The sequence below is a fragment of the Mycteria americana genome, chromosome 13 (assembly GCF_035582795.1).
Source record: "Mycteria americana isolate JAX WOST 10 ecotype Jacksonville Zoo and Gardens chromosome 13, USCA_MyAme_1.0, whole genome shotgun sequence".
Taxonomy (NCBI): domain Eukaryota; kingdom Metazoa; phylum Chordata; class Aves; order Ciconiiformes; family Ciconiidae; genus Mycteria; species Mycteria americana.
The window spans coordinates 11,091,700-11,118,651 of record NC_134377.1 but is presented as its reverse complement, the minus strand read 5'-3'; the positions used below and the strand labels follow the sequence as shown (position 1 = coordinate 11,118,651).

The following is a 26,952-nucleotide window of genomic DNA, read 5'->3' as shown; positions in this document are numbered from 1 at the left end:
ACAGAGAAAAATGACTCTTATATAGCATCCATACCCTACCTTAAACTGGAAAACACCGTTTGACTCTTCAGCACTACAAAATACACTACACGCTGCCAAATACACTACACACTTCATGTATTATATTGAGGTACACACAAGTAGTTTAACTTCTCCAAGATTCAGCCAGCAATGTACGTGCTTCCTGGGAGAGCACGAGAACCTCAGACTCGAGCTCAGATCGGTGATGTTTGTCTGCTATAAAAACCCATACTGAAAGAAATAGGGGAAGCAGAGGCTAAGCTCCCATGCCTGCGGACGTATTTCCCTCTATTTTTACAACTTTTTCCTTGCTGTATTCAGTTAGTAATTATGACAAGTAGGCATATAATATTCCTACTTAAAGTTACCAAATCAGAGCACAGTAATTACCCATTTACAAAAGCATTAAACTTACAGAAACTTTATTGCTACTGGTCTCAAAATAAGTGTAATGAATATCCAATTAACTAAGGTTACCAGATAAATACTTCTATACTAGAGAAATCTTCATTTCTCATAGGTATTCCCATTAAAACTGTTCTGGCTTTACGTAAGCAAATAAAGAAACCACAGATATTTTTTTAAGGAGGCTCTCATCCAATACAGAAAGTCAACAAACATGAAGAATAATATCAGTGGGAGAAGCAGAGGCAGATATGCAGCCTAGCAGACTAGGGAACAAGTAGCTATGACAAACTGCATTCCAGCCAAAAATCACACCACTGCCTTGCAGCATCTCGAGGAAAACCTCCAACCCACATTCCTAGCAAAAACAAAAATCAAAGAAGAGCTATCATTAAAAATAAAAATAAGGACATGGGAAATAAAAATAAATAAATATATTGCTCAACCAATTCCATGTGTTCATATAAACTGACTTTTTTATTCTTACTAACCACTGTCATTGTTTTGCCTAGATTCAATTCAACTCTTGGATTTATAGAAAAAATAAACCAGTAGTAAAAATAAAAACCAGAGCAAATAGGAAAGCAGACCCTTTCTTCGTAATGCCCCAACAAAGCATTTAAATCCCTTGTGGGGGTGAACAAAGCAGACACAGACCACAACAAAATAACAAAAGACACTCATTTATTTTCAAGTTCCCTAGAAAGGAGAAAGCTACCCAAAGATTTTAGAGCTGTTGAGCTGTGGATTCTGTTATAGTTAGCATGTAGCAATGGCAACCACTGGAGTATTTGGAAGATAAGGGTAGAATGCAATCATTTTCTGGAAAATTAATTAACATTTTCCAGCTAAAAAGTAGGTGTTTGTGTTTTGTTTGGAGGAAGAGGGGTCAGGGTTGAGCTTATCTCCTAAACAAATACCTTCCTAAATAAGATAGGTATTTAATTTCTCCACCACATTAACTTTTCTAAAAGGAGCTTAAAATGCTCATGCAAAACTAAGCCGAGGGAAGAAAAGGAAATTTTCTAAACTAGATTAGCGGCTCCATAGTTATAGCCATTTCAGGAGGATTACAGCCAAAACTACTCTTTCCTGAGAAAGCCGGCTTAAACAGGGAGTCCTCAACGAGGCCGCGTTCTGGCGATAGCCATCTGGGATTCGGGATCCGTTTCAACAATGCTGCAGTAAATAAAGGTGACTTGCAAACCCCCCCGGCCCGTTTGATTCCCGGGCAAACCTCTCCCATTTTCCTTCCTGCCAGGCAACCGTGCTGCAGAGCTGGGCTGTCTGGCTTTGCTTACCACTTCGTAATTTAAGTCACCTCAGCAAACCAAATAACTTCGGGGAGGGGAGCGTAGTAATTCAATATATGATAGAAACACAAAGAAGTTACTGACTTTCAAGCCTCCGACCCTGGCGCACAGGCTCATCAGTTGCATCCTTTTGCAAAAGGGGTCCTGGCTTCAAGAGGGGGAGCGGGAATCACCTCCGGCTGAGTGGGGGCTGGGGTTTCTGCCTCCCCTTTGCCAGGACCTAACTCCTGAACATCCCGGGGGTGCGCCGGGGTCAGGGCAGCGGGACACGTCGGCGGTGGGGGGAGCGCAAGGCGCTGCCATTTATCACCACGCCGCCTCCCAAGCACCGTGTCGGGGAAAAAGCCGCCCTCCGGCTGCGAGGGGGGGGGGGGGGAGGCCGGGGCAGCCCCCCGCGGCGGTGCGGGCTGCAGGGCCCCGCTGCAGCAGCCGCCCCCCCGCCTCCCCCGCCGCTCGGCCCGGCGTCGTCACCGGATCCCCGGGCAGGGGGACGCGGGCGCGAAATACGAACCCGGGCGCGGAGCTACACGTGGAGGCTGCGGCAGCGCAGCGAGGCCGGGCTGGGCGGCCGGGCCCCCCCCGCCCCCGGGCAGTTACCTTTCCCGTCCATGGCATGCACGAAATCCCCGTGGTACATTTTACTCTTTAATTTCTCTTCCAAATTGAAACTCCTGATGCTGACAATTTCCTCCACGTCCGAGAGGTCCTCGTTCTCATCGTATCGCCTTCTGCCAATAGATCGCTAGAAAACAAAACAAAAAACCACATTGTCCGGGAAAAAAAAAAAAAAAAATCGGGGTCGGTGGGGAGGAAAGCGCATGGAACGTGCGGGACGATTTGATAAACAGATTCTGGGGGAAATAATTAAGATGGCAAGACACAAAATGAACAAAACCTGAAGCCAAACAAGCTACCACACAGCTGCATGCACAACCTTTTCCATCCCGTGACACGGAACTAGACAAGAATAACAGGTGTTTGGCTGCGGGAAAACTACAACTTGGGCTGCTGTGCAGAAGCCGGCGTTTAAAGGCGAGCAGGAGACAGGCGGAACTCGCCGAAAATTCCCAAGCTACAGCACCGATGTGCTTGGCAATCCCGTAAAAAAACGTGAACGGCGGCCAATGCTCGTTAGCAACCGGATCATTTTTATTATTATTTTTTTTCTTTTTTTTTGCACGTGAATACAAGATAATTCCCCGGCGAAGGGAAGGGGGGGGGGGGGCGAATCGTTTAATCTGACGCACAGCATCCAGGTTTCGGTATTTACATAATCCGAGTGTTTCCATAGTCACACCGGAAGCCGCGATTTAAAAAACAGATGGCTTTATGTAACGCCGCGATGGGTGCGCAGCCCCCACCCCGCTCCTCCCGGCGCCCCGCACGCCGCTCCGCCGCCGGAGCCTGCGCGCTCCCACAGCGCCGAAAGCGAGGGGGGTCCGCGGGCGAGGGGCAGGAACGAGTTAAATGCAAGGCGGGGGGGTGCAGGGTAGGCCCGGCGGAGGCCGGTGCCGCTCCGCCGGGGAAGTTGCGGCGGGCGCGGAGCCGGGGCTGGAGGCGGCGGGGCCCCCCCGGCGCTGCCCGGCCGCCGGCAGCGGGGGACAGCCGGCCGCGCACAAAGGTAGGTCCCCCGGTGCGGGGAGGGGGGGAGGCCGATGCACCAGCTGCCTCCGGCGGCTCTGCCCCTCTCCCGGCAGATCTCTCCCTGCAAATCCGCCCCGACAGCCGGCCTGCGGACACGCGCGGTGGATCAGCACAAACCCTTACCCACAGGAGAAAAAAAAATATATTATCGTCCCACCCTCTCCTTCCCCTCGGTTAAATTCCACCCCCTTCCCCAGTGCCTAAGCGGCTCTCTTGCAAACTAAGTCGCTCTGCTGCCTACGTCGTACATGCATTTCTCCCTTTGCAAACAATTAAGCAAAATCAATTAAAAGGCACAAATAGGAAATAGACAGAAGCCAGCTACACACCAATCTTCTTCCAGAGTCTTTCTCTGCCTCCATTTTTTTGGAGAGTTTCATCACTTAATTGTCAACAGTTCCTGTCCTGCATTTTTGGCCCAAATGGGGAGGAGGAAAAACAAAAGCCATCCAGGTCTCTCTAAAGTTTTGCAATTTTGCACCAGCACTTTTTTTTGGGAGGGGGAGGGAAGGGGAGGGGGGCGGCGGCGATGCCTTTTGCAAAGTCCTAAGGAACCATTTTCAGGCACTGCGTGTGGAGCGGGGGCGCAGGCGTCGCAGTGCCCGGAACGTAAACAGTGGCGGGGGGGGGGGGGGGGGTGTCCGGGGGCAGCGGCGCGGTACCGGCGCTGGGCTGGCCGCCGGCCCCGCCGGGGGGGTGTTCGGTCACGAGTGCGCGGCGGGCGCGGCACGCAGGCGCTGAGCGGCGAGCGGCGGCGGGGCAGCGCGGCGCCCCGCGGAGGGGAGGGGGGGCACGACAAAGGCGCGGACGGTCCCTGCGTGGGTGCCAGCCGCCACCCACCGGGACCTGCCCTAAAAGTTGAGCGGTTCTGCCTGAAGCCGGGGGGGAGGGATTGGGTTCAGCGCCGGCTGCCCAGCCTCACGTTTTAACCGCGGGGGCAGTTTTGGAGGACTCCTCTAAAGAGTGGCGGATGAACGTAGCGAACACGGGGAACTAATCCTGTAATACACGGACTCGCGGTTAATTCCTGTGTAGTTACGCACTCTGTTTTACATACGCTTGGCTTCGCTGCGTTCCTCTAGTAGGCGTGCATCAAGTGGCTCGGCAAGGTAGCCCTGCCGAAGGCACCCACGGGCTGGTGCACAAAATGCTCCGAGATCTGCACCTACATTTGTTTTGTGAGAACAGGTTCTGCTATCTGTAATGTATTATTCGGTGCTAAATAAAGCAAAACTGCCTTTGTAAGATGCATGTACAACAGGTAGTTAGAAATCGCATGAAGAAGTAGGTAAAAATCATATAAAGTAGCTGCTGATACAAAAAATCTGAAGTATAGCGATACTGCGGGTTCCTAAGGCTATCAGAGGGTCTCATGTCTAGAACACCAGTTCACATCTACTCTAAATTGATGCTGAGCAAATATTGGGACCATCTGATTGCAATAGCAGGGTCAGAGTGCAGGTTTTGAAGAGCCTCCAGGTTCCAAAGCATGGCTCCTCTCTGAAGCGACGCCCTTTCCCTCCCCTCCGCACCCCCCAAGAAAGGGAACATCAAAGAGTGCCTAAAGCCAGGGCTGGGGGCTGATGGCTTTGATAGTGCTCCTCTGGTTTGCCTTTTGCAATTTTTTGAGATGGACGTTGAGAATAAATGTGTTTCTACCTTCACTATGGTACTTGTTCACTGTTGTCTCTCCTGGGCCAGCAAAAATTGGGAGTGCTCTGAGCTAACCTGTACAAATCTCAGAACTAAATGTCAAACTGTCTTTCCATGGCTTTAATTCTCAGATCAGTTAAATGGAGACTGAAAGTTTTTTTAAAATAGGGCATTTTTCTTCACTATTCCTGTCTGCTTCTACCAGCAGAAACACGCTCGCATAGCATCCGGTTGCCCTTTGCATACCTAACCAGTCATGTTCTAGGTGCTGTATGAAATGTATTAAATATGCAAAAGATAAAACACATTAAAATTTGCGGGCCTTGCCGGTCATCTCTCCAGAAAGATCCGTATTTTAATGAATCATGATGTGGATAAAGGCAGGAGAGGATAAAGTTCTAACTTAGGATTTAAGGCAGTGAGCTTCTCCTTCTGCATCTGCCAGTAACTGTTTGCAGAATCTTGAAAAATCGTGTAATCTTTCTCTAACGTCTCCCTATTTGCAGATGATTGAACTTTATTATCATATAGAAGTGTTGTATAGGCTATATATTGAAGTGTGGATTCCAGATGTCTCTTATAGCAAGTGCATTATTAATCCATAATCCTGAGAAGATGTATGCATATGTTGACCTTTCAGCCAAGATTACTCCATCTTAAAATTAAATGCATGTGTACATCTGTAGGATTGAGGCCAGAGTACTTGTACAAGATAAATGGATGTTACTAGAGAATCATCAAGACAAAAAACACATAATCCATCCATTCTACAAAAGTCCACCAAAAAAGACAGAACAGAGACATAAAAGAAAATCACATCATTTTTCTAAGTCTTTTTTTTTTTTTTTTTGCACATGAACAATCTGAGCCTCTTGGTGGATCAAGCAAACCCACCAAAGACTGTATTAATCACACACACCTAGAAACACCAGAGCACATTATTGAAGTATGGAAGTAAATGTTTGAGAAATATCACAATTTTAGATCTCCAAAATATCACAATAGATCTCCAAAAATAGAAAACACATTTTCAACCTCATTTTAAGACAGACATTATTCTTATTAAACTACAATTTTACCATTGAAATAATACTGTAATCTGTGTATTAGTAACAAAAAACTTCTCTCAAACTTAAAAGAACTGGAAAAAAAGGGGGGGGGGGGGGGGCGGTAGAATGTGGATGATTAAAATATCCCCAGCTGCATTAGATAGGATAAGAACATTTAGAAGCGATATTAAACCCGTGTGCTTCAGGACACAGGTTAAGTGTTGGCAGATGAGGGTTAGGGCTTGTTTCCCCTCCGAGCAGGTCATGCTGCAGGTTTCCAGCAGTGCCCAGACCTCAGCCCTGTCAGGCAGTGCTTGGTACAGGACAGCCCAGGGCAGGCTTTCTTCAGTCAAAAATACAGGAAAAAATGCTTCATGTATTAATAGTGTGAAAAGAGAGCGGTGATTATTGAGAAATGGGCTAGTCTGAACTGTATTAAAAAAAAAAAAACTTTTGCTGGATGTTAATGTAACTTAAATTATTTAAGATCTAATCATGACAATGTGCTAGATCCTGACCTTGTTAGCTTGAAACTAGGAGCTGTCATTTAATTAAACTCGTACTGCAGGGCGCATGCTAAAATAAGAACTATAGTGCGGTGCTTGCGAAGGCTGTATGAAGAAATGGGTTAATTTCACCCCTACTGAGCTTTCATACATAGTTATTTCCCATTGGATACAATGAATTGAAATAATCTTTTAAACATTTTTTAAAATACCTTTCATCACATAAGACCTACTGTTCTATACATTACCTTGGGTTAAGACAGAAGACTAGATATTTAACCATTTCATTGTTTTATGAAGGAAGCTAAAAATGATTATACGTTTTTTTCCTAGACATTATGGATCAAAATCTTTCCTCTGCAGAAATTCCACCAACTAAACTTTAAGCTCTACTTTAGATGAGATTTGCAGAGATGCTTGCTTTAACCTCCCCACTGCTTGGGACTGCTGACAAACCTTTATTTGTCTTTTGCAACTGCTACTTCTAATGTGTTGTTTTTAATGCAGATCTAACATAATTTCCATTTTGTGGTAACCTGATTTGGTTTTGGTACAATAACAGGAACAAATGGAAGTGATGATTTGCATGTGAAGCTGGAAATACGTTTAAGAAAAACGGCTATGCAGAGGGTAGCACTTTTGCATGCTCAGTACCGTATCACATTAATCATATGGTACTCAGCGAACCTATTCTTACTCAGTCCTCCTACAGAAAATACAGAAGTACATTTTTAGCAGAAAAAAATTGAGTATCCTTGTGACAGTGTACAGATCTCTCAGGGCTTTCTGGAAAGAAACTTGGATTTCTGCCACCTGCTCCGATTGTGTTAATGCATAAATGATCCAGAGAACGGGTTGACATTACCTCTAATTAGCGGTAATAACAGCCTGCTGCTGAAAGAGCCAGTTCCCTTTCTCTTGCATGTATGTCCCTCCTTTCTCCTGCATTAGGTCTAGTGTTCATGCAGTCACAAGGTAAGTCAGTTCAGTGACCTGATCCAGCAGAAAACTCACCCGTGAAGAAAAATAATTTTTTTTTTTTTCACTAGGTCAATTCATTGAAGCTCTGTAGCCATTTGATGGGTGTAATCTACAGGATGGAGTGGGGTGACATGAAGGAAGAGTGCAGGACTACACCCTTTCGGTGGCCTTCCGCAATTGCACTGATCAAAGGTAACATCGCCCCATAGCTTTGAACTCCAGCATGATTCCAGAACTCCCTGAAGCATTTCTAAGCATTAATTAAGCATGACTGACTCTCTTTGTTTCAGCTAACTCTAGAGCGGCAGGATAGAGGCGTGTAATAATGAGTAATTAGAGCTGGAAATAAAAGAATTTATCCTGTTTAGTTTGTACCTCAGAATGGAGCTGTAAAACGGAACATAAAGGGGGAAAAAGGGTACACTGCTGCAGTCCTGTTTTAGTTGCAGAAGAAGGTTTGGTCCTTAATTTATGTTCTCCTATTTAACAAACCTATTTTTTATTTCTGATAGGAAAGGAAATGATGCTTATTTCAAAGCTACAGTGCTGAGGCTTGGAAGCTTAAAATTACACGTGGGTTTGGTTTGGAAAAGCGGATGGGATGAGATGAGATTTCTTTACTGATTCGGTAGGTCCTTTTCCGTACTGTTTCCTTGAATGAAATATGAACTCAACAGTACATCAGTGTGCAATATTGTTATATCTTTCAAAGCCCTTCACAATAAACAGGAATAGGAGTGATGGACAGAAGAATAAAGAAACCGTGAGTTCAAAGAGTCTATTTTAATACAATTATTTAGAAAGACCCTTGAAGTCCTTCTCAGTTGTATGTCTCTCGCAGGCTGTTTTTTTTGTTTCGTTTTTTTTTTTTTTTTTTAGAGAAATCTTATTTTAGGGAACAGGTCAAGACTTAGGTATTATTTGTGCAGTAGTACTCACCCATGATGTTACAGTTCAACTGTAATTTTGCGCAGAAACAAGAAGAAATAGTCAACAATCATCAATCTTACTATGTACATGTGCATAAGTGTTTTTCATAGCTTATGAGCAGCAATGCAAAATATTTTTAAATGTATGATTCCACAGAAACTAAATGACAGAGACTTAAATGTTTGCTTGAGATGTGGAGGAAATTTTACATTACTGTTTTTTGATGGTTACCATTTCTCCCAAGTAAAATGTGGTGATAAAATCACAATATGGTTGTTACTCATTGCTCTGCAATGTGGTGCTTAGACTTAGCCTAAGGCATCAGTGGGAGACAGAGCAAATGCTGATTGTGGTGATGAGGTCTTCTGTTTTTTTTTTTAAGAATTAAAGTACACTGAACAAAGAGTAGTACTTTATAATGCTAACTTATGCTGGGCTTTTACTCAGATGGATCCTATACAGTAGTACTGTCACCCATAAAAGAGAAGGAAGGTGGCAAACACTCCAGGGAGTCATTTATACAACCGCAAAGGCTTTTATGGAAAGACTGTAAGTCAAGCTCATTCTTCTACAGAGGCATTTTAATGCCCCCGTAGATAAAAATCTAACCAAAAGTTGTTTATAACAAGAAGATGACTCTGTTTATTTCCTGAGAGGGAATGAGATCAAATCTATGTGGTAAGAAACGGTAGTTTCAGGGAATGCCTCTGAAGACTTCAAATCGTTAAGATTTTTTTCTTGGATGCTTCAACTATGTCTTTTAAAAAAGAATGCCATGTAAATGGAAAGCATTAAGTGACCTATGTTGGTATAGATTGTCATCACCCTTACTGTGCATAAGTAAATGAACGACTTTGCAAATCAGAGAAAGGTGTGAAGAGAAGAACAAAGCAAACTGTTAAAGACAACCTGCTGCATTTTTCCTACTTGTAAATAAGGTGGAAAATGTCAATGCAATAGAAAATCACCAATGCTTTTGATTTCTAATGGAACTAGCATTGCAGTGATTCAGCTCATGTGACCATCCATGTGCCTGTAAATAGTAAAAGTATCCTTGTCCAGTATTATTTCTATTGTTAAAAATGTGTTTTTCTTACTAGAAATCGATAGCAACAGGTTTGTTTCTTACATATCCCTTAATTCTCCAGACCCACAGGTTTGATGTGGCACAAGCACTGTATTAAGTCTCACCTTTTCAGAAATCATCTTCATAACTGTGCCATGTATTTGCTATGGAGTTCTGCTCTATGCCTCATTTTTCCCTCTGTAAAACACAGAAAAAATAAATTATGGTTTAAAGAGTTTTCATGAACGTGGTAATAAAAAAATCTTTCAACACTGGCATACGTATCTGTTGAAATGTTCTGCTTAATCGACTTTATCAACTGCTTGCTGGTAAAAAATGAGTTTATCAGGAGCTTTGGGCATACAAAATGGTTATGAAAACCTTAACTATGTGATAAACGGTTAGGTGTATCAATTTTAATTGGAAGCCAGGGTGGGTGCTCAGAGTGGTTTAAATCCACAGGACAGATGTCGATTAAATGTTTAAGCTTTTTAGGAGGGGAGGTTAATGAAAGTAGTTGAGAAATGCTTTATGGCTGTGTTTTGAGGGAAGGCAGCGAGGAGCGGGGATGGAGCAGGGGGACACGCCATCCCTTTCTGCCCTGAGCGGAGGGGGCAGCTCTACGCGGCAGGGCACCCACCGCCGGACAGGGCTGTACAATACAAAACTGACTGAGAAACCACCGATTCCCGTCAACTACGCTCCAACCTGAGACTGCTCAGCCGCCCCGCTTCCACAGCCACCCGGAGGCCGCGCCCGGGGCTCCAGCCGGGCCTTGCTGCGGGGGTTCGCCCTCCACAGGCCCGCTGAGGGGGGGGGGCGGCGGGGTCGCACCTCCCTCAGGGGCAGGCGCCCCGCTCACGGCTCCCGACGGGCGGCAGCGAGGAGGCCGCGCCCCCCTCAGCGCGCAGCTCCCCCCCTCACCACAGCGGCGGCGGGAAGCGGCCTCTGGGGCACGACGCCCGCCCGCCCTCAGGCTCCCTCCAGGGCTGCCGGGAAGCGGCCGAGGAGGAGCGGGGCCGGGGGCCGGGCCGGGCCGCGCCGCCCAATGAGGCGACGGCGGGGCGGTGCCCGGCGGGCGGCGGGGCGCAGGCTCGCAGCGCCGCGGCGGCAGGCGCGGCCCCAGCACCGGCAGGAGCCGCCGCCGGGCGCCATGGGGTGTTAACGCAGCTGGTGCCCTCGCTCTGCTGCCGGAAGGAGCCGCCGTTGCCGCCGTGTGCCTCCCGCTCCGCTCCGTTCCTCTGCCCGCCGCCCGGAGCCCATGAGCCTGAACGAGCACTCGATGCAGGCGCTGTCCTGGCGGAAGCTCTACCTGAGCCGCGCCAAGCTGAAAGCCTCCAGCCGCACCTCCGCGCTGCTCTCCGGCTTCGCCATGGTGAGCGTCCGGCCTCGCACGGCGGGCAGGGGTCCCTTGGCCCGCGGCCTCCCCGGCAGGAGGAAGCCGGGTGCGGGGAGCGGTGCCGCCGCTTCTCCTTTTTCTGACCGGGGAACTCGCTGCCTCCCCTCAGGCTGCAGCGCGGGGGGGACGGGACGGGAGGGAGACGAGCGCAGCCCCTGAGCCGGCATGTGGCAGCCCGGGGCGGCAGGAAGCGGGGCGGGCCCGGCGCCTCTTCCCCAGAGCGCCCGCGCCGGCCTCCAGCCCTCCGGGCAGCCGAGGTCAGCGCACCCGGGCGGCGGCCGGGCCGGAGGAGGAGAGGGCGCGGGGGCCTCCCCGGGAGCAGCGGGATAGGGGCTGGGGGAGCCCGGGGGGTCGCATCGGTAGCTCGTTTTGTGTGGAGAGCTGTCATGCCGCAAGTTAAAAGCTGTCTCACGGCTTTTATCTCCGCTAAATAGCTCCGATACCTCGTGCAGGATTTTTTTACTCGTTGCTCATTTTTTCTGCGGAGGATACTCGGCATGTCAAAAACCACACTCGGCGGGACGTTCCTCCCGCTTGCTTTCATAGGAAGCACCGTAGGGTGCTGTAAATGTGGAGGTTAGCATGGGTTTCTTCGGTGTTTCACTTCGCTTCGCGCTCTGGTGCCAAGAGCAAAGCGGGCTGCGCACAGAAAGTCCCGCAGCTCTGCCAAGGTTGTGGTACTTCGCACTCCCCCTCTTCTTCCCAGACCACAACCGCACACGTTGTGCAAACGGATGCAAGGCATGTGTTGCACTTGAGCTATTTTTAGATAAATTAAGAAAAACTAGCTGATTAAAGTTAACCGTCCGTCCGTCCCCCCCGATTCATTACATCCATCATTAGTCGTCTGCAGTTGCGATGTTGCTAATTTTTTTTTTTTTTTTTTAAGGAAATCTTGGGTGTTTCTTAGTTTGGAGTTTTGCGCATGTTTTAGAAAAGTTTTTTGTTAGTATGTTTTTTGCTTTCGGGTTTGATACAGAAAAATAGTCCAGTAATCCTGATTATCTCCCATGCAAGCTGTGTATAGATTGAAATATGGTAATTTGCAAGCTTCATCATATGTCCAGTCCTCTAACGTACTAAGCTGCTAACTCTGCAGTGGCCCCCTTTATTCATCTATGTTAAATATGCTTCATAGTTGTAAATACCCAATTGTACAGCTCTGATTTGTTTTGTTTTGACTTTTGCCCCGCTTTTAACGAGGTGAGTATTTTCGGCTGTAAGATATATTCCCCTTAAGAGGGAATTCTAATTAGAGGATGCTGTTTGAAAACATAGCAGCCGGTCTGCAGCAGCCTTCTGACGGTCAAATAAAAGTCACTGTCCTCCTTCAATGGCTAAAAACAGACTACAACTCTTCAGGGGTGGTGGTGGACTGCTATTTGCTTGACTGACAGGCGACTGTGTTAGTGCAGCGGCATATTTGAGTTGGTTCTCCTTGGGTAACATGCATCAGGCTGGTAGCTCATACTCTGCTGCTGCTAATGAGTTTTCCTTATTGTATGCCGGTTCTCCTGTGTCAGACAGCTTGTCGAGGTGGTTTCTTGAGTCAGGCTTTTACATTGAGAGAGAGAACATGGAAAAAAAAAATGTAGTTTGTTGGTTTTTACAAATTTTCATCCAAGGGAGGTTGCATCTGCATTAATAAAAATGCTATTATTTAAAAGTCATACTTAATCTCTTAAATCCCTTTGGCTTTTCTCTAAGTATGTGCTACGTGGACTCTCAGAATCCCATGGATGTATGAGGTGAGGCTGCTTCTACTTCTTTCTTGATTCTCTGGAAGAGTTCTAGTTCAGTGGCCTACAGTTGAAAACTGCTGCTTTTGAATTTATGTTGTTTAGGGTATTTCTGGAAAAAGCCACTTTGTTCCGATTAACAAAATCTCTAGTTGCCAGGAATGTTACATGTGAACACTCGTATTTTAATTTTCTGGAAGTTACCTCTCTCAAAAAAATCCACTTTTTTTTCTTCCTTTAACAAGGTCACACTGGAAATCAACTTGTAGCCTCGTTGGTTTTGCTATGGCAGATAGTCCTCTAGCTGAGACTTCCTCATCTGTTTTCAGAAGAGCTGACAACTTTCGAGTATTTTTAGATTTCTTTTGAATAACTTTGCTGATCTTTTAAAGTTGTCCTGCCTTGAAAAGCAGGGCCTTCTTTCTTGCTGTCACGCCTATGCATTGTTTACTAAATTCAGCAGATTCTCTGGCACCTGATATTTGAACAAAATGCTTCTAAAGTACAATCTAGTCTTGGATCTAAAGCTTACAACAGCAATTAAGTGTCATTGTTCCTCTGTTTTTCCTATCGACACTAGGAAGAAAGAGCCTAAATGACACATCCAGGACCACCCAGCAAATCGATGGGAATTGTCGGGAGTGGAATGTGCTCGTTTCCGTGCCAGCCCCGTTGATTCTTGCTCTTTAATTAAACAGTACTTGCATCCTCTAGTATGAGCTAAGTTTATCCCCGCAAACCTGTTCCTTTATTTTGGACTAATTTTGTGTATAACTGCAGCCATTTTGCAAAGTTTATTCCCTCAAGATCGATTATGCATACCCCGGTTAAATGATGCATGCCAAAGTCAAGAGATAGCCCGGGTCACTGATGTGTAGAGTATGAAATGCTCAGCTAGGTTTCAAACTCAAAAGTGTTATGCTTCCACAGAGAAGATTGATTAAAAACCTGTTATACAATTAGTTTTGTTTTAGAGCTACACATTACAATTTGCCACTGTGTGTTATGTTCAGAAACAGTTGCAGGGTCTGGTGATTGCAAACTGATGTTAGAGCTAAGCTCCCATGAGTAAACCTGAGCATTTACTTTGTGCAGGTTTCCATGGATGCTATCATCAAGTGCCATAAGTCTAAGAGGAAATCTGTGAAGCTTATAATCTTGCATTTAGTATGCTTTTCCAATTTATGGGGCCAGCAAGTAATATCAATCCCCCAAATTGTTAGATGTGAGGAAAGAAATTGTAGATTGTAGGGTATGTGTAGTCCATGAAAGAACGGAAGATTCCTTCCATGTGCTAGTGGAAGCATCAAGTATTTCTCACTTCTGTGTTATATCCCAGATAAGGATGTATGATTCCCCCCCCCCTCCAAGCCTGTCTTTACTTCTTAATCCGGTTTATCTCATCAATGCTGGAAATATTTTGCAGATTGTATCCAATATTGCAAGCACTAGCTCATCTGCATCTACAGTAGCAGTATCAAGAGCTCCAGTGTAGACAGGCTGCTGGCAGGTTATTTTTGTTTGAACAATTAAACTGACTCGTTAGCATCATTTTGTGACCAGGGATGCATCTCACAGTATTACAACAATGTCACGAGACCGGAGTCACAAATATCATGGGGAAGTTGTTAGATCCCAACAGTCATCAAACCAGAAGACTCAAACATCATCTCCCTCCACCAATTAACAGCTTTGTGAAAATACCTGAGCCTGAACTAGGGGTCTAAATTATACACTATGGTTGGCTTCATTATATTTAGGATTTGGAGGACGTTATTTACCAGACAGCACAGTTTTCTTTTAAATACCTCTAATGAGTCAAGCTGGCTAGACTGTTGTCTGGATGGTAATATATACGCTTCAAATATTGAATATCATCAAAGAACTGTCAACTCTTGCCTTTGAAATATAGCCAATACAGTCTTCTGAAGACAGCTTCAGTCGTGTTCTGTAAAAGACTGACTGCACTGATAAATATTTATGAAACTCATTTCCATAATATCAGTTGATGTTGAAGTAATGCTAGGTAGGACTCAGGCCCCCGCTGCTGTCAGTGTTGTACAGATACTCTAGAAGCTGTTTTAGCTGTATTTGACTGGATTGCTGGTAGAATAACATGCAACAGCTGCATTTTGTAACCTGCAGCAAAGTGTAACAGGCCCAGTTTCATGGCTTCTGCTGCCACTTACCTTTTATATCGCTATTGCACTTACAGGTTAGCACTGTGCTCTGAAGAAGCTTCCCCCATATAAAAGGTTATTTTCTATTCCAGTCATAAAAGCGACGTTTTGTTGCTCTTTTGAGCATCCCTGTCTCAAGGCTGTAGACAAGCAAGGCAGGCAGCGTGGAGTACTTGGGGCTCTTACCATTCTCTGTCTTGGAGCATCCGTGAGTGGCTGCTTGTGGCTGCCATAGTTTGGAGGATGTAAAGGTGATACTGAGCCACTGTTTGTTCTTCCTGCGGTGATGTCTAATCTGACCTACTTATTGAATAGATTTATTGTATGTAACACTGTGTGGAGATACTACCTTCTCATTTGCTCCGATTATATGGGTATTGCCTTTTCATGTTTACTAGCAAAATAAAATTAAATCCCATTTTTAATTTCCGGTGACTGATTCTGGCTCATACAGAGTCTTTCTATGAGTTGTTTATAACTCTTAATGAATGGTGCAGACACTCTGTGAGAGCCTGGCTCTGCACCTCTGTCTCTGGAAGTTAATAGTACTGTCAGGAAAACAGAGACCGACTGACTCGGGAGCTGAGGAGACAGCCAGAGGAGTGCTAATTTCCAGTGATGCCATGACACCCATCTCATTCTTGACTTCCCCCTGTGGTCCCATGCATAGACAAGCAGTGGGGTGGAAGATAGGATTTGTTATTCAACTAACCTTGTGATGTGGGCTTCAAGACTTGGAGAAACCACTTCTATGTGCATGGAGTTTTTTTCCTGCTAAGAGTGGCATGTGCTGCGAAGAGTCACTTGCACATGTAATTGTATGGCTAACTAGATGTAGTCAAGTCTAGTCCTAGCTGCAACAAGTGAAAGTAAGAAAATATTTCTGCAGATAGGTGTTGATTAAAATATTTTAGTGATCACTGTGTGCAGTTTTGCTTTGGTGCGTATTGTTCCAATGAGGTGGAGGTGTTGTAGCACTGATACGCTTATCTGGGTAAGACTCACATCCTCCTCTCACTGTGTGGATGGACCCTTACAAAATGCAACCGTGATGTTTGATCAACACAGCTTTCTTTTAAGCCATTCCTGACATGCTAGACTGCATAAAAATTGTCCTGTCCTCTTAATCAGTTTCCTGTTTAGGAATGGTAGCTGTGTCCAGGGAAGAGGAGGTTAGAACAATCATTCAAGGGTATACAGATAATTCTAGACTCGTGTTCAATAAGAGATGGTTGGTGTCTTTAGTAAGACTGATGTTTGAAGCTGACCTTGTCCTTTCTGAAGGGGTTTTGCTTGTTATAGTCTGCAAGGCAGCTAACTGGATGAGCAATAGACATAGTAGGAACGCGGTCATACCGAGAGCCAGCGTTCCTTGAAGTATTTCATTAAAGGGGTCATTATGAGGTTGTCTACATTCAAACCTAGTAATTTTTAATAAGATTGGTTTCTTGTTCTGTGATTCTTGTCTGAATGTGTCAGATACACAGGACAGGAGAGTACTTGTGATTGGAGCTCTAGGCTGGTCACATAGCATCTTGTGAGGTATGGGAAACAAATCTACAGCCGTCCCATTGCAGGGCCATCAGTGGTTGTTGACTGCAGCCTCCTGGCTACAGAATGTATTTAGTGAAAATCAGGTGTCTAGTGGGGAAGCGGCAAGGAGTTTGCATTAGCTGTGGCTCTGTCCGTTTTGAAACTCTCTCTCCATGGCATGTTGAACTCAATCGTGCCTTGCAGCTGTGTGTTAATGCTAGTATTTGATACCATGAGAGATAGTATGGCAGTTAGAGCGCAGACTCCCAGCCCATGTTATATTCCTCCCAACCAGAGCTCAGAGTCATCTTTGTGGGGAAGGAGAGGAGAGGAAGTAATCTACAAATAGCTCATAGATAATACAGATTTACTTGAGATAAGGCATTTTATTTCCTTTACAGCAGTGGCTACTGGTTCTGAAAAAGATGCAAGCCTGTGATTAAGTCAGAAAGCTGAGTAAAGCCAACACACTGCCTAGTAGCTTATAAATCTGGGGAATAATGCTAAAATTTGAAGCAAGTCATTAATTTCTGTCCTGCTGTGGTAAAAATAAACAAGTGACAAACCAGGACAGTTGCTTATCCTGCATTTCAGTAGCAATATGAGCTTCATTTGCAGCTGCGTATGTGGCTGGTTCTTTATATTAATTGTTATTGCTTGTGAAAATTTATTAGTGTATCACAGCTCACTTCTTGCAAAGTGGTGGAGTCAATATTAGTCAGAGGCACTGTGTAAATCCTCTTGTATGGATAGAAACCTTCAGACCATTCAGGATTTTGATTTTCATTTAGAAGCAGGAGCTTCTTTTAAGCCACTCTGATCTAATAAGACATGGAAGCATTATGCACAAGTGAAATGAACTTATTTCAGGATATTAAACATTAAACTAAATTGAAATGCGGATTCTGCTGGAGGGCAAGTTGTTAAATTTCTTGCAATACGATAGTATTCAGGCTGCCATGACTCTGAAATCCAGGGCTGTCAGAAGCCTTAACATGATTGTGTGCCCCAATTCAGTTGTCTTTGAAAGCATCTGGATGCCCACCTTCTTTAGGCTTATGAGAACTCCGGTCCTGCATCCTAACATCATGAGAGTTCTTTAATTTTGTCAAAAAGCTGTATTTCAGATTTACAGCTTTGTCAGGGGCTGTATCAAATCTGTCAGTCATATCTGTAGGATGATCTGAAGTTAAAGTTAGCTCTGCTTTGAGCCAGGGATTAAACCAGATGACTTCTTGAGGTGTCTTCCGACCTACGTTATTCTATGTTTATGCAGCAAGGCAGGGTGCTTGCAGCACGGTAGCTGCACAGTAGAAATCGTGCAGCAAGTGTTCAAAGAAGCTTTGAAAGTGGTGAAGGAAAAGGTGCTGAAAAATGTTGTATTGGATACTGTGCAGACATCAATGACAGTTCCTCCCCTGAGGGGCCGGTCTTCTGAACCAGCGTAGAAACCTAATAGAGGACACAGGAAAACATCCTCCTGCATGGAACGTCAGCGTGTACCTATGAGTTCAGGCTTCGTATGGGTTTGGATCATACCGGATGAGCTCACAGGGGTCCTGTTTTTGCAAGTGTTACCTTACAAGAGCAGTTGTGATCTGTGCATTTTGAAATTGCAGCATGAGCAAAGAAGAGAAGAACTTCTGATGCTTTGCATCACTGTTTGAAAACAGGCACGGGGCCTCATAATGAAAAATGCAGCTTTTTGTTTTAGGTGCCTGGCTCAAGCTTGGCCCAGGAAGTAAATAACAGAGACTTGCAATTGAAAAGAGTTGGCAGTTTTTCTGCTAGTTTACAGTGAAAGGGTTCCCAAATTAGCTTCCTTGACAGTTTGAGGAGACAGAAAACATGAACTGATTTTTCGCTTACGGGTCAAGCTGGAGTTACTCTGCCAGGCATGAACACAAGGAGGCTTTGCTGTGCCCCCCTGGAGGCTTTCCATCAACCTCAGTAGACTTTGAAATCCTTCAGGCATTCTGCATCCTACAACCTCCCCAAAAGTCTCGATTTGCAGTGAGTTCTGAAGTATCTATTCATCCTGAATGAATGGGAAAGAGAAGTGTTTTCTTGCTTCCCCCACTCCTGCTTTTAGGGTTTCTAACACCAGTGTCAGTTACAACTGCAACTTAGTGCATTTTCTCTTTGCTTATGGGTGTCTCTGTCCAGCTAGTTAGCTTCAGCATAATTTTTTCCTGTCCTGTCTGTGAACCCATGAAAAACTCTTGTGACTTTTGTTTCTTATGCACATACCGTCTAGCTTCTATCACATTTTGTCACTGGTCGGTTTTAGAAAATGATCGAACTCCCTTGCTGGAGAACTTGTGGTCTGCAAAGAGTTGTCAGTGTGTTGTGGAGCTGTACCTAATGTGTCTGTCTTGTAAGTATACCCTGAATGTTCAAAGTGGAGGTCTCTTACACTCATCCTTTGGAGGGCTGAGCCTATAAAGCTGTGATCCCTTCCACATCAACAGAAGTATTTTTCCAGCTGCTGTAGTCTCCCAAGCAGGTAAATCGCAATGCTTTCCCTCAAAGCAGGCGGATATTGTCTCCCTTTTAGCATTTCTGTTACTCACTTTGGTGTAGGGTATTTCCTGGCCCAGCAGTTGATGCAGCTAGTACTCTTCCCTTTGGTTCCAGCCTCCTCTCATGGAGAGGAGGTCGTAGTGCTTGTTGGCAGGATAGCCAAGTAAGACTTAAGCAACTTGTTGGCAGGATAGCCAAGTAAGACTTAAGCAACTTCAAGTGTCATTCCTAATGCCAGGCTCCCTTGGTGTTTAGCATCAGGGCTGTGCTGGCATGAAAACTACTGTGGGAGGGACTGAGTTGGGAGAAGATGCTGAAACTGGCCCAGGCATGCACCCCCCGCCCCGTGGGATGTCCTGATCTTTTCTAGGAGTCTCCTCTGGGAGCTTGCCCTCCCCTTGGTGCTTTGCGGTATGTGGCCTCCCTCCAGCAGCTCTCAGCCATGTGAAGGTGTACAATGAGGCTTCAAGGTCCAGATGGCCAACTGCCCTGCTTCTGCCTTGTTTGCACCTTCTTAGCATCTCAAACTGGGAACAATTGGCAGTGTGTATGGCTGCTCGGTGGCCAGCTTATTTTGCACGTGTTAGAAGACTAGCACTTAGGCTACCTTTCAAGTGATGTTGATGCTGCCCACAATTATTCTTATAGAGAGGGTACACTTGGAATTACAGTAATTGCATGGTATGATTTGAGCTGAAGGAAGTTACACCCTTCCTGCTCCTGGGGTAAATTTTGACAAGTCTTAAGTAACAGCTACAGCCTTGCTGGATTTCAGAAAACTCTTCTTCTGAGAGATGATTTGGGGCCTACCTACCCAACAAGCTTCCTGTGCAAAACAGGTCTGTGTTAATGTATTTGTCAGCCATATAAACTGAAGCCTTGCTTGTGTAGCTCGAACTTGGGTTTAAGCTATCCTGTCAGTGTATAATGGTTGTAGGTACTCCTGGGGTCACTCTTTTAGGGAAACACCCAGCAATGTTAAAATGAAGTCTTTTTAACCCAGGAAAACTTAGATTCCTGGACTGGATGTCTCCTTTTAATAGTTAGTTGTCCCTTTGATTCTGTCAGTGGTTATCTAGGCACAGAGCTATCTGACTATCTGAATGCTGCCTAAATTAACCTGGTTTCTTGCAAGGTTTTGTTTTGAGCATGCATATAATTATAGCCAAATCAGAGATTAAATGTAATTATTTAGCATTTCTTTTTAGCTCAGGCTAGGCTAAGAATAGGAAGGAAAGATTTCTTCTTGATGCTCTGTTGAAATGGGAAGAATAGCTTTAGGACAGCTGGTATGTTGGAATTGAGAGGCTGACTGAACTTCAAAATCAGATGCTTGATATCATTATTACATGGAGACATTGATTAATGGAAACATAAAATGTCTTCAGCATTTAGCGAATTAAATACATCAGTTCTTAAAATAAAATAAAATCTTCATCTTATGAAGCTCTTTAGTGTCATGGTTACGTTAACATAGTAAGTAGTAGGATAAAGGATTAAAATGTCTTGCCATGCTGGATGGTTTTGAGTCTAGACATACACCAGAAAATTTACAAGCAAAAACTTTGATAAATATGAAAATGAATCCTCAGTGGTGAAGGATTGCAGTTGTTCTGTGAAAAACACAGGAAGCACAACATCCCACGAGTACATTGGGACTTAACAAGCAATCCTGCAGAAGAGAGACCTGACGACCAAATGTTTATCCTCTCAAATGTGACGTTTCCCTTGGTTGAGAAATGGTATTTTTAAATCTTTGAGCAAGAGTTATGTATGCATTAATACAATTTCTTGTTGAGTTTCTTATAACACTTGGAAACTGTTTGCTAGTTGGCTGGATGGTTAGGCTTATGACGATACAAGCTTTCAATAAAGGAATTAAAATATTGGCAAATCGCCTTGAATGCCTGTTGAAACATGTCTGAGCAAAACCCTCGGTTGGCTTAATGTATTTGATGCGTTAGCGGTTAAGCCTTCTGGTGTCATTTTAAACATGCTGGTTCTGGGAGTGTAAGAAGATGGGATCCCAGACTAGGTGTAGTTTGGCTCACCTCAATAGTGAGGTTTGAATGTTCTTACTATTTTTGCAGCTGTCTTTGGGTCCTAGTTTCTATGTCTCCCTGCATCCATATTACCCACACTTCATGAAATCTTCATAGCAGCTCAATGAGAATTGAGGTGTTTGAAATGTATGCTGTAGGCCGAGTACTGTCTAACCTGTTAATAATGGCATTTGTTTCAGGCACTGTGTTGTGTGAACTGGTTTCATGGTCTTTTTGAGGGCAAACTGGTATGTTACAGAAGAGCTAGGCTCATAGCTTAGTGCTACCAAGAGTCTGAGGTCCTGGTACAGCTGCTTCCTCCTCAGTTACACGGGCCTGTGCCAGCTTTGTTATTCATCAGAGGCATTGCAGAAACAGCTCGGCTCGCTAGGCTAGCAGAGGATCACCAATTCTTAACCAGGTTAGCTTTCGCTGGGCTAGCAACTTGAGTCATTTCAACAAAGGATAAGAGTGGGCAGCCGAGGTGCAGAAAGGGCTGGTGTGGATCAGGCTGAACAGTGCTGAATGGCAGCCTCTGCCTCTTCCTTATATGGTGTACATGTGTTTATATTTAAGATTGCTGTTAGATTTTTTTCTCTGCATTTTAAACATATTTTGTCTATTTAATGAAATCCTTTGAGAAAGAGCAGTAAACATAGAGACATTGTTGCATTATTCCCTCTTTGGAACTGTGCTTTGTCCGAAAGGCAAATTTATCAGGAAATATTATTTTTCAAGAGAGCTGCTGGGATTAATGTCACTCATCAATTGCACATGCATAAAACCACCTGACAGTTTTAAAAACTGTTAAAAGGCATTGTAGTTCATTTTCTTTCTCAAAAATATTTGAGCTGGGTTTATGAGTTTCCTAGTGCTGTTATTTAATGCTAAGTTCTGCTCCTTAAGCACAGGCATGCTTGGAGATCTAAGTTTATAAAAGGGCGTGGCTGCATACGATAGTGGAGGACTAGACCTTGGAGCATCTTCATGAGATAGCAGTGCTCGCCCAGAGACGAGGCTAGACACGGCTTCCAGAGTAAGAGTAGCTAGTGATGTCTGGGAGCACTCTATATTATCTCTTCTGGGAGACTATTTGTCTTTCCTCCAGCCTCCAACAGGCCTGTTTGGCTGCTATGGACATTGTGGAGACTTTCATGTTTTGAATCTGTGTTCTAGCATCTGCTGAAATACTTATTTTGAGTGAAAGAATATAGCCGAGAGCCCCATGGAAAGGTGGGAAAGCCTTTCTAATGAAAGGCTCCTGCTCTTCAGACCTTAAAAACAAATACCAAGGAGAAAGGACCAGCGAGATTGTGATGGGCAGTCTGCCTTCGCAGGCTTTCACGTTACAGATACTTCGAAAGACTTCATGCGGTGTTCATTCTACATATGTATGTGACACAAAACATTTCCTGATACCCAGCAAAATTTATAATCTATAGTGAAAGATCAAAAGCTGCCTCTACAATATAACACAGGAAAGAAGAAATGTTTCACTGGGGTGAGCTGGAGGTGGCAAGGTGGTTGTGCTGTTAATAGCTTTTGTGCGTATTGATGGTTTGCTCTACAACAGAACAGTAAGTATGAAAACAGTGGCCTTTGCTTGATAGCTCAAATGTAAATTTGGACCTAATGAAAAGGGTGCAGGTTGACATGAAGAGAAAATTAAATGCAGACTATTATTTTGTTTGGATGAGATGATCTTCCGGAAACATGATTTAAACTTAAAATACTCTATAGTCAAATAATATGTAATGTAGGTAATTGCATCTCTCTCTTTCCTTTTCAGGTGGCTATGGTAGAAGTTCAGCTAGATGCAGAACATGACTACCCTCAAGGTCTCTTGATAGCCTTCAGTGCCTGCACTACTGTCCTTGTTGCAGTTCACCTTTTTGCACTCATGATAAGTACCTGCATTCTTCCAAATATAGAGGCCGTTAGCAATGTGCATAATCTCAACTCTGTAAAGGAATCTCCTCATGAGCGTATGCATCGGCACATTGAGCTTGCATGGGCGTTTTCTACTGTCATTGGGACTTTGCTCTTTCTTGCAGAGGTGGTGCTGCTGTGTTGGGTGAAGTTTCTTCCTTTAAAGAAGAAAACTGATAATCCACTGCAGAGCAACAGTTCTACCATCACATCAGGACAGGCAGCAGCCATTGCGTCAACATCTATCATGGTTCCCTTTGGATTGATTTTCATTGTGTTTGCAGTCCACTTCTACAGGTCACTGGTGAGCCATAAAACAGACAGGCAATTTCAAGAACTGAATGAACTTGCTGAATTTGCACGGCTCCAGGATCAGCTGGATCACAGAGGTGATACTATCTCCTCAGCTGTTACCCATTTTGCATAAACCTGTACTTAAAGAAAATAAACCCACTATTCTGCTCCTGCCTTGTTACGTTGACTCCCCTGTGGATGAACTGGTCAAACTGTTGATTACTGTTTAGAGAGAGATTATAAATGTTGTTCTAACCCTTTAGAGAGAAAAAAATGTTATTCCTTTCATAAAATTTTGGCTATCTGACATCTGAAGGAATGGATGGTGGGGTATGCTTGCACTGCACGTGCATCCTCCCTCTTGTGAGCACTGTCTAGATTGCTTCTTGTTAATGCTGGATGGTGGCTGTATAAATACATGGAAAATAACACTGTAAATTTTATATTTGTTAGGGATGGATAGAGAAGCATTTTTTTCTCTTTATTTGATGTTGGCATTTACTAGAAGATACTGCTTGTCCAATCCATATTGCATGGCATGATACAAATTACTTGGGATATGCAGCAATTAGCACTCAGTTTCAGTGCTAGCGCTGTTCTCTGGAAAGCCTGACAGATGGTAGAAGTGAAAGCTTTCCCACCACTTTCCCCAGTATGTTTTGCTGCCAAGTAATTATTACTTTACTGATTTCTCCTGCGCCTTTTTCCCGTGGCAGTTACACATTTTTATAACTCGCTAAACACCCATGACTAGTCTTACTGCGATGTGGTATGGCCACATGAGTAGGAATGAGACTCTACTCTACTCTTCTTTGGAAGAAAATAAAAGCAATAACTGTTTTAAAGTTCTCACGAGCCAGCACATTTGCCTGTTTCCCATTTAGGAATCTTTTTTTAAAAAGAAGGAACTAGATGGAATTTATCACTGGATAATTTTTTTGCTTGAAAATCTGAACCACTGCTGTGTTTTTCCAAGCCAAAGTAGTAATTATTTTGTACTTTTATATTAAAAATATATTTTTAATAAATCCTCAGATACAAGCAGCAAAAGGTGCTTTCTCTGCGTTGGATTCCCAAGTAATTAGCTATGCCTTGGTCTTCCTTGTTTAGAAAAAGTCTTCTCCTTGCTGAAGTGTTGTGTTTAATAACTTGTTATACATTTTTTGCTTTCAAAGGATCTGGAAGACTACTTTTCTCTATGTAGGTTTATTTATGAAAATAGGTCATTTGTAATTAATATTGCTGCTTACTTTCAGACACACACGTCTGTGACAGTGAAGCTACTGTGTTGGTTTTTTTATTTCCTCTTTAAGCAAAAACTTCCATTTGGTCTCTTAGATAAGAGGTTTGTCCAAGAAAGATTGCAGCAGTTGTCCTGGGCTGCTTCAGTAATTCTAGCTATGTCTAGAAGTGGAATTTTTTGGAATGCAGTTCTTCTGTGGAGCAGCTTTGGGCTTTAATGGGTAAAAGCTCTTTTTTGAACACAAACTGAGGCAGGTTTCAAGTCTAACGGAATGAAAATTGACTTCCCTACCGTAGCTATAACACTGTGGAATATATAAACCTGGGATTTTGAAATTAGACAGGAGTGAACATGACAACACAGTGGAGCTGACTGAGCCTGGGCTGAACAGGGTCTCTTAGACCCAACCTCCATCTCAGGTTATCCCGACATACTTACAAACTGTAGGGTGTGTCTACAGAGTTAGTGGCAGAGTGCGTTTACCACTGAAGCAGCCTCCTGAAGCGACTGGGACTGATTTCTCATGTCAGCACCACCGCAGTGGAAAGTGTTGACAAGGTTACCTGTGGTGTGTTTGTATTCCGAAAAATAACTATAAAAAAACTCCTGGGCTTTTTTTTTTTCAGCAGCATTCTTGGTTCACAAGCAGAAAACAGCTTTCCACTTGCCTTTTTCACAAGTCATTCTGGCATACAGATGCCAAACTGGATTTTCTCTAGCTCTGCCATTACATTATGCTTCAAGTATATTCTATTACTGATGTAAATCTGCTGATGGTGAGAATTGTGCCTACAGTCCCACAGGTGTTCATTCATGGAGCACTGGAAGGATTACGTTAGTAAAGGCATTAATGAAGCAGCATTCCAAAACACAAAATCTTGGTAGTAGACACAATGTATTTTCCCATCCTTTACTGGAATACTAGTCCTGTCTTGGGGAAAAAAAGACTCTTAAACCCTCAGTAAAGGAAGAAAACCTGACTCAGTATTCACACTAGAGCAAATGGTTGAAAGGGTGCCGTCAGGCTTAAAAATTACGCTTCTGTCCGTAAATTGTGTATTTAAAAGTTACAATGTTATTCTGAATGGAAGTCCAGAAAATATATTTTCCAAGTCTGTTTTGTAAAATTACTTGCTGTCCTCGATAAGTAGCTGACTTTCTCTTTATTTTGTGGACCTTTTACAAAGTGACAGAGAAGTGGGGGGTTTTTTGTTTTGTTTAAGAAATACAGACTTAGAAGCTAGTGGGACAACCTTATTTTTAACTTTCTCAAGCTGGTAGGTTCTGAGCTAATGGCGCTGTTATTACAGCTCCTTTTCTGACTATTTTCTGCACTTTAAGCCATGATATTGAGTATGTTTCTCTCATTTTCCAGCTGTGGAAATGGTCATGAAAGTTACACCTTGGGCATAGGCTCCTAACTGTGTGCCAGGGCAGTAACCAGATGCAAACACATGGATCTAAACATTAAGAGTGCACTTAGAATTTGGGTTTTTTATCCCTTATTTATACTAATGGTATTATGCATTTACCTCAAGCATTTTAAACATTGGATATTGTATATCACTTATTTAGATATAAAATACTTTAATGAAATAAAATATACTCAATTGTTCCTGATAATTTGTCATCTAGAGGCCTAAAATATGCTTATTTTCTCTGTATCCTTTATCTCTTCAGCTATATTGTGCTAATCCTAACTGTGTGTTTCTGAGGATCTCGTAAATGTATTCAGTTACTTATTTCAGTCATAATACGAAGATAAAGTTTCCTGTTTGAGCAGGCAGGTATAAACAATATAACGTAGTTGGCATGCTTTTCCTCCTGTCAGCACTGCTTAAATCTTGGGACTAAGCATGTTGTGGTGGTGTTGTTCTCTCCAAGTGCTTAAATAGAAAAGTGGGTTATCTTGCAGCCTAGAAAATGTGAAGAGTCAAGGGACCAAATGAACTGTAAACAAGAGGTGTGATACTCGGAAGCACGGTATTAATCAGGGGAACTAATGACCCACTCTCCCATGGTTTATTTTTCACCAGCCAGCTGCAGTGCCACTTTCCTTCTGTCTGGTGGGTGACACTCAGCAGTGCCTCACAGATCAGAAGTGCTGCAGCTCTGCATGGCTGGCGCGTGGTCCTTGTGTCGGGTAGAAATGGAGCAGCCGGTGCAGTGCCGTTGGGTGCTGGGGGTCCAGCACATGGGCTGGCCAAGGAGCAGAGCTGGGGCGAGATCTGGTGCTCTGCGTTCCTCGGGGTTAGGGAGGAGAACCAGCGTCACGTTATGGAAAATGCATAGAGCCAGCAAGTGAAGTTGCATTAATAAAAATATTAATGGAAAGATGATCTGTTATACCTTCAAAAGCTATCTTGGGTCACAGGTACGTACTGGGCTAACTTTGGGGGGAGTGGGAGGGGACAATTATTTGACTGTACTTTTCTAGGGCTTTGCTTTTATAGCATATAATAGAAACCCTGCTTCTTCTCTAAGGCAATGTGGAAGACCTTG

The 26,952-nt window shown here is 44.0% G+C and overlaps 2 protein-coding genes across 9 annotated transcripts in view; one reads left to right on the top strand and one right to left on the bottom strand.

The window, feature by feature from the left end:
• The window catches only part of KDM2B (lysine demethylase 2B), a 130,463-nt gene extending 119,924 nt beyond the window's left edge, over nucleotides 1–10,539 (bottom strand). For 4 of the 8 annotated variants that reach the window (XM_075516482.1, XM_075516487.1, XM_075516483.1 and 1 more), the window contains exons 1-2: nucleotides 3,713–3,876; nucleotides 2,337–2,481 (exon numbers count right to left, since the gene is read on the bottom strand). In XM_075516482.1, the coding sequence (XP_075372597.1) occupies nucleotides 2,337–2,481; nucleotides 3,713–3,763 (196 nt within the window). In that variant the 5' untranslated portion in view covers nucleotides 3,764–3,876. Of the gene's footprint in view, nucleotides 1–2,336; nucleotides 2,482–3,712; nucleotides 3,877–9,693; nucleotides 9,767–10,276; nucleotides 10,419–10,492 lie in introns of those variants that run through there. The other 4 variants (XM_075516486.1, XM_075516489.1, XM_075516484.1 and 1 more) reach the window with 3 other exon arrangements.
• Nucleotides 10,518–26,757, top strand: LOC142416671 (calcium release-activated calcium channel protein 1). Its single transcript, XM_075516495.1, has 2 exons — nucleotides 10,518–10,943; nucleotides 22,774–26,757. Exons 1-2 carry the CDS (start codon nucleotides 10,830–10,832, stop codon nucleotides 23,338–23,340), a joined length of 681 nt encoding a protein of 226 aa, XP_075372610.1. The 5' UTR covers nucleotides 10,518–10,829; the 3' UTR covers nucleotides 23,341–26,757.
• Nucleotides 26,758–26,952: the final 195 nt, after the last annotated feature.

What these genes read in the sequence shown, in the direction of transcription:
- LOC142416671 (XM_075516495.1), top strand. Translation starts at nt 10,830, where the DNA reads ATGAGCCTGAACGAGCACTCGATGCAGGCGCTGTCCTGGCGGAAGCTC. An exon ending in TGCTCTCCGGCTTCGCCATG is followed by an intron (nt 10,944 to 22,773) that starts GTGAGCGTCCGG and finishes TTTCCTTTTCAG; the next exon opens with GTGGCTATGGTAGAAGTTCA.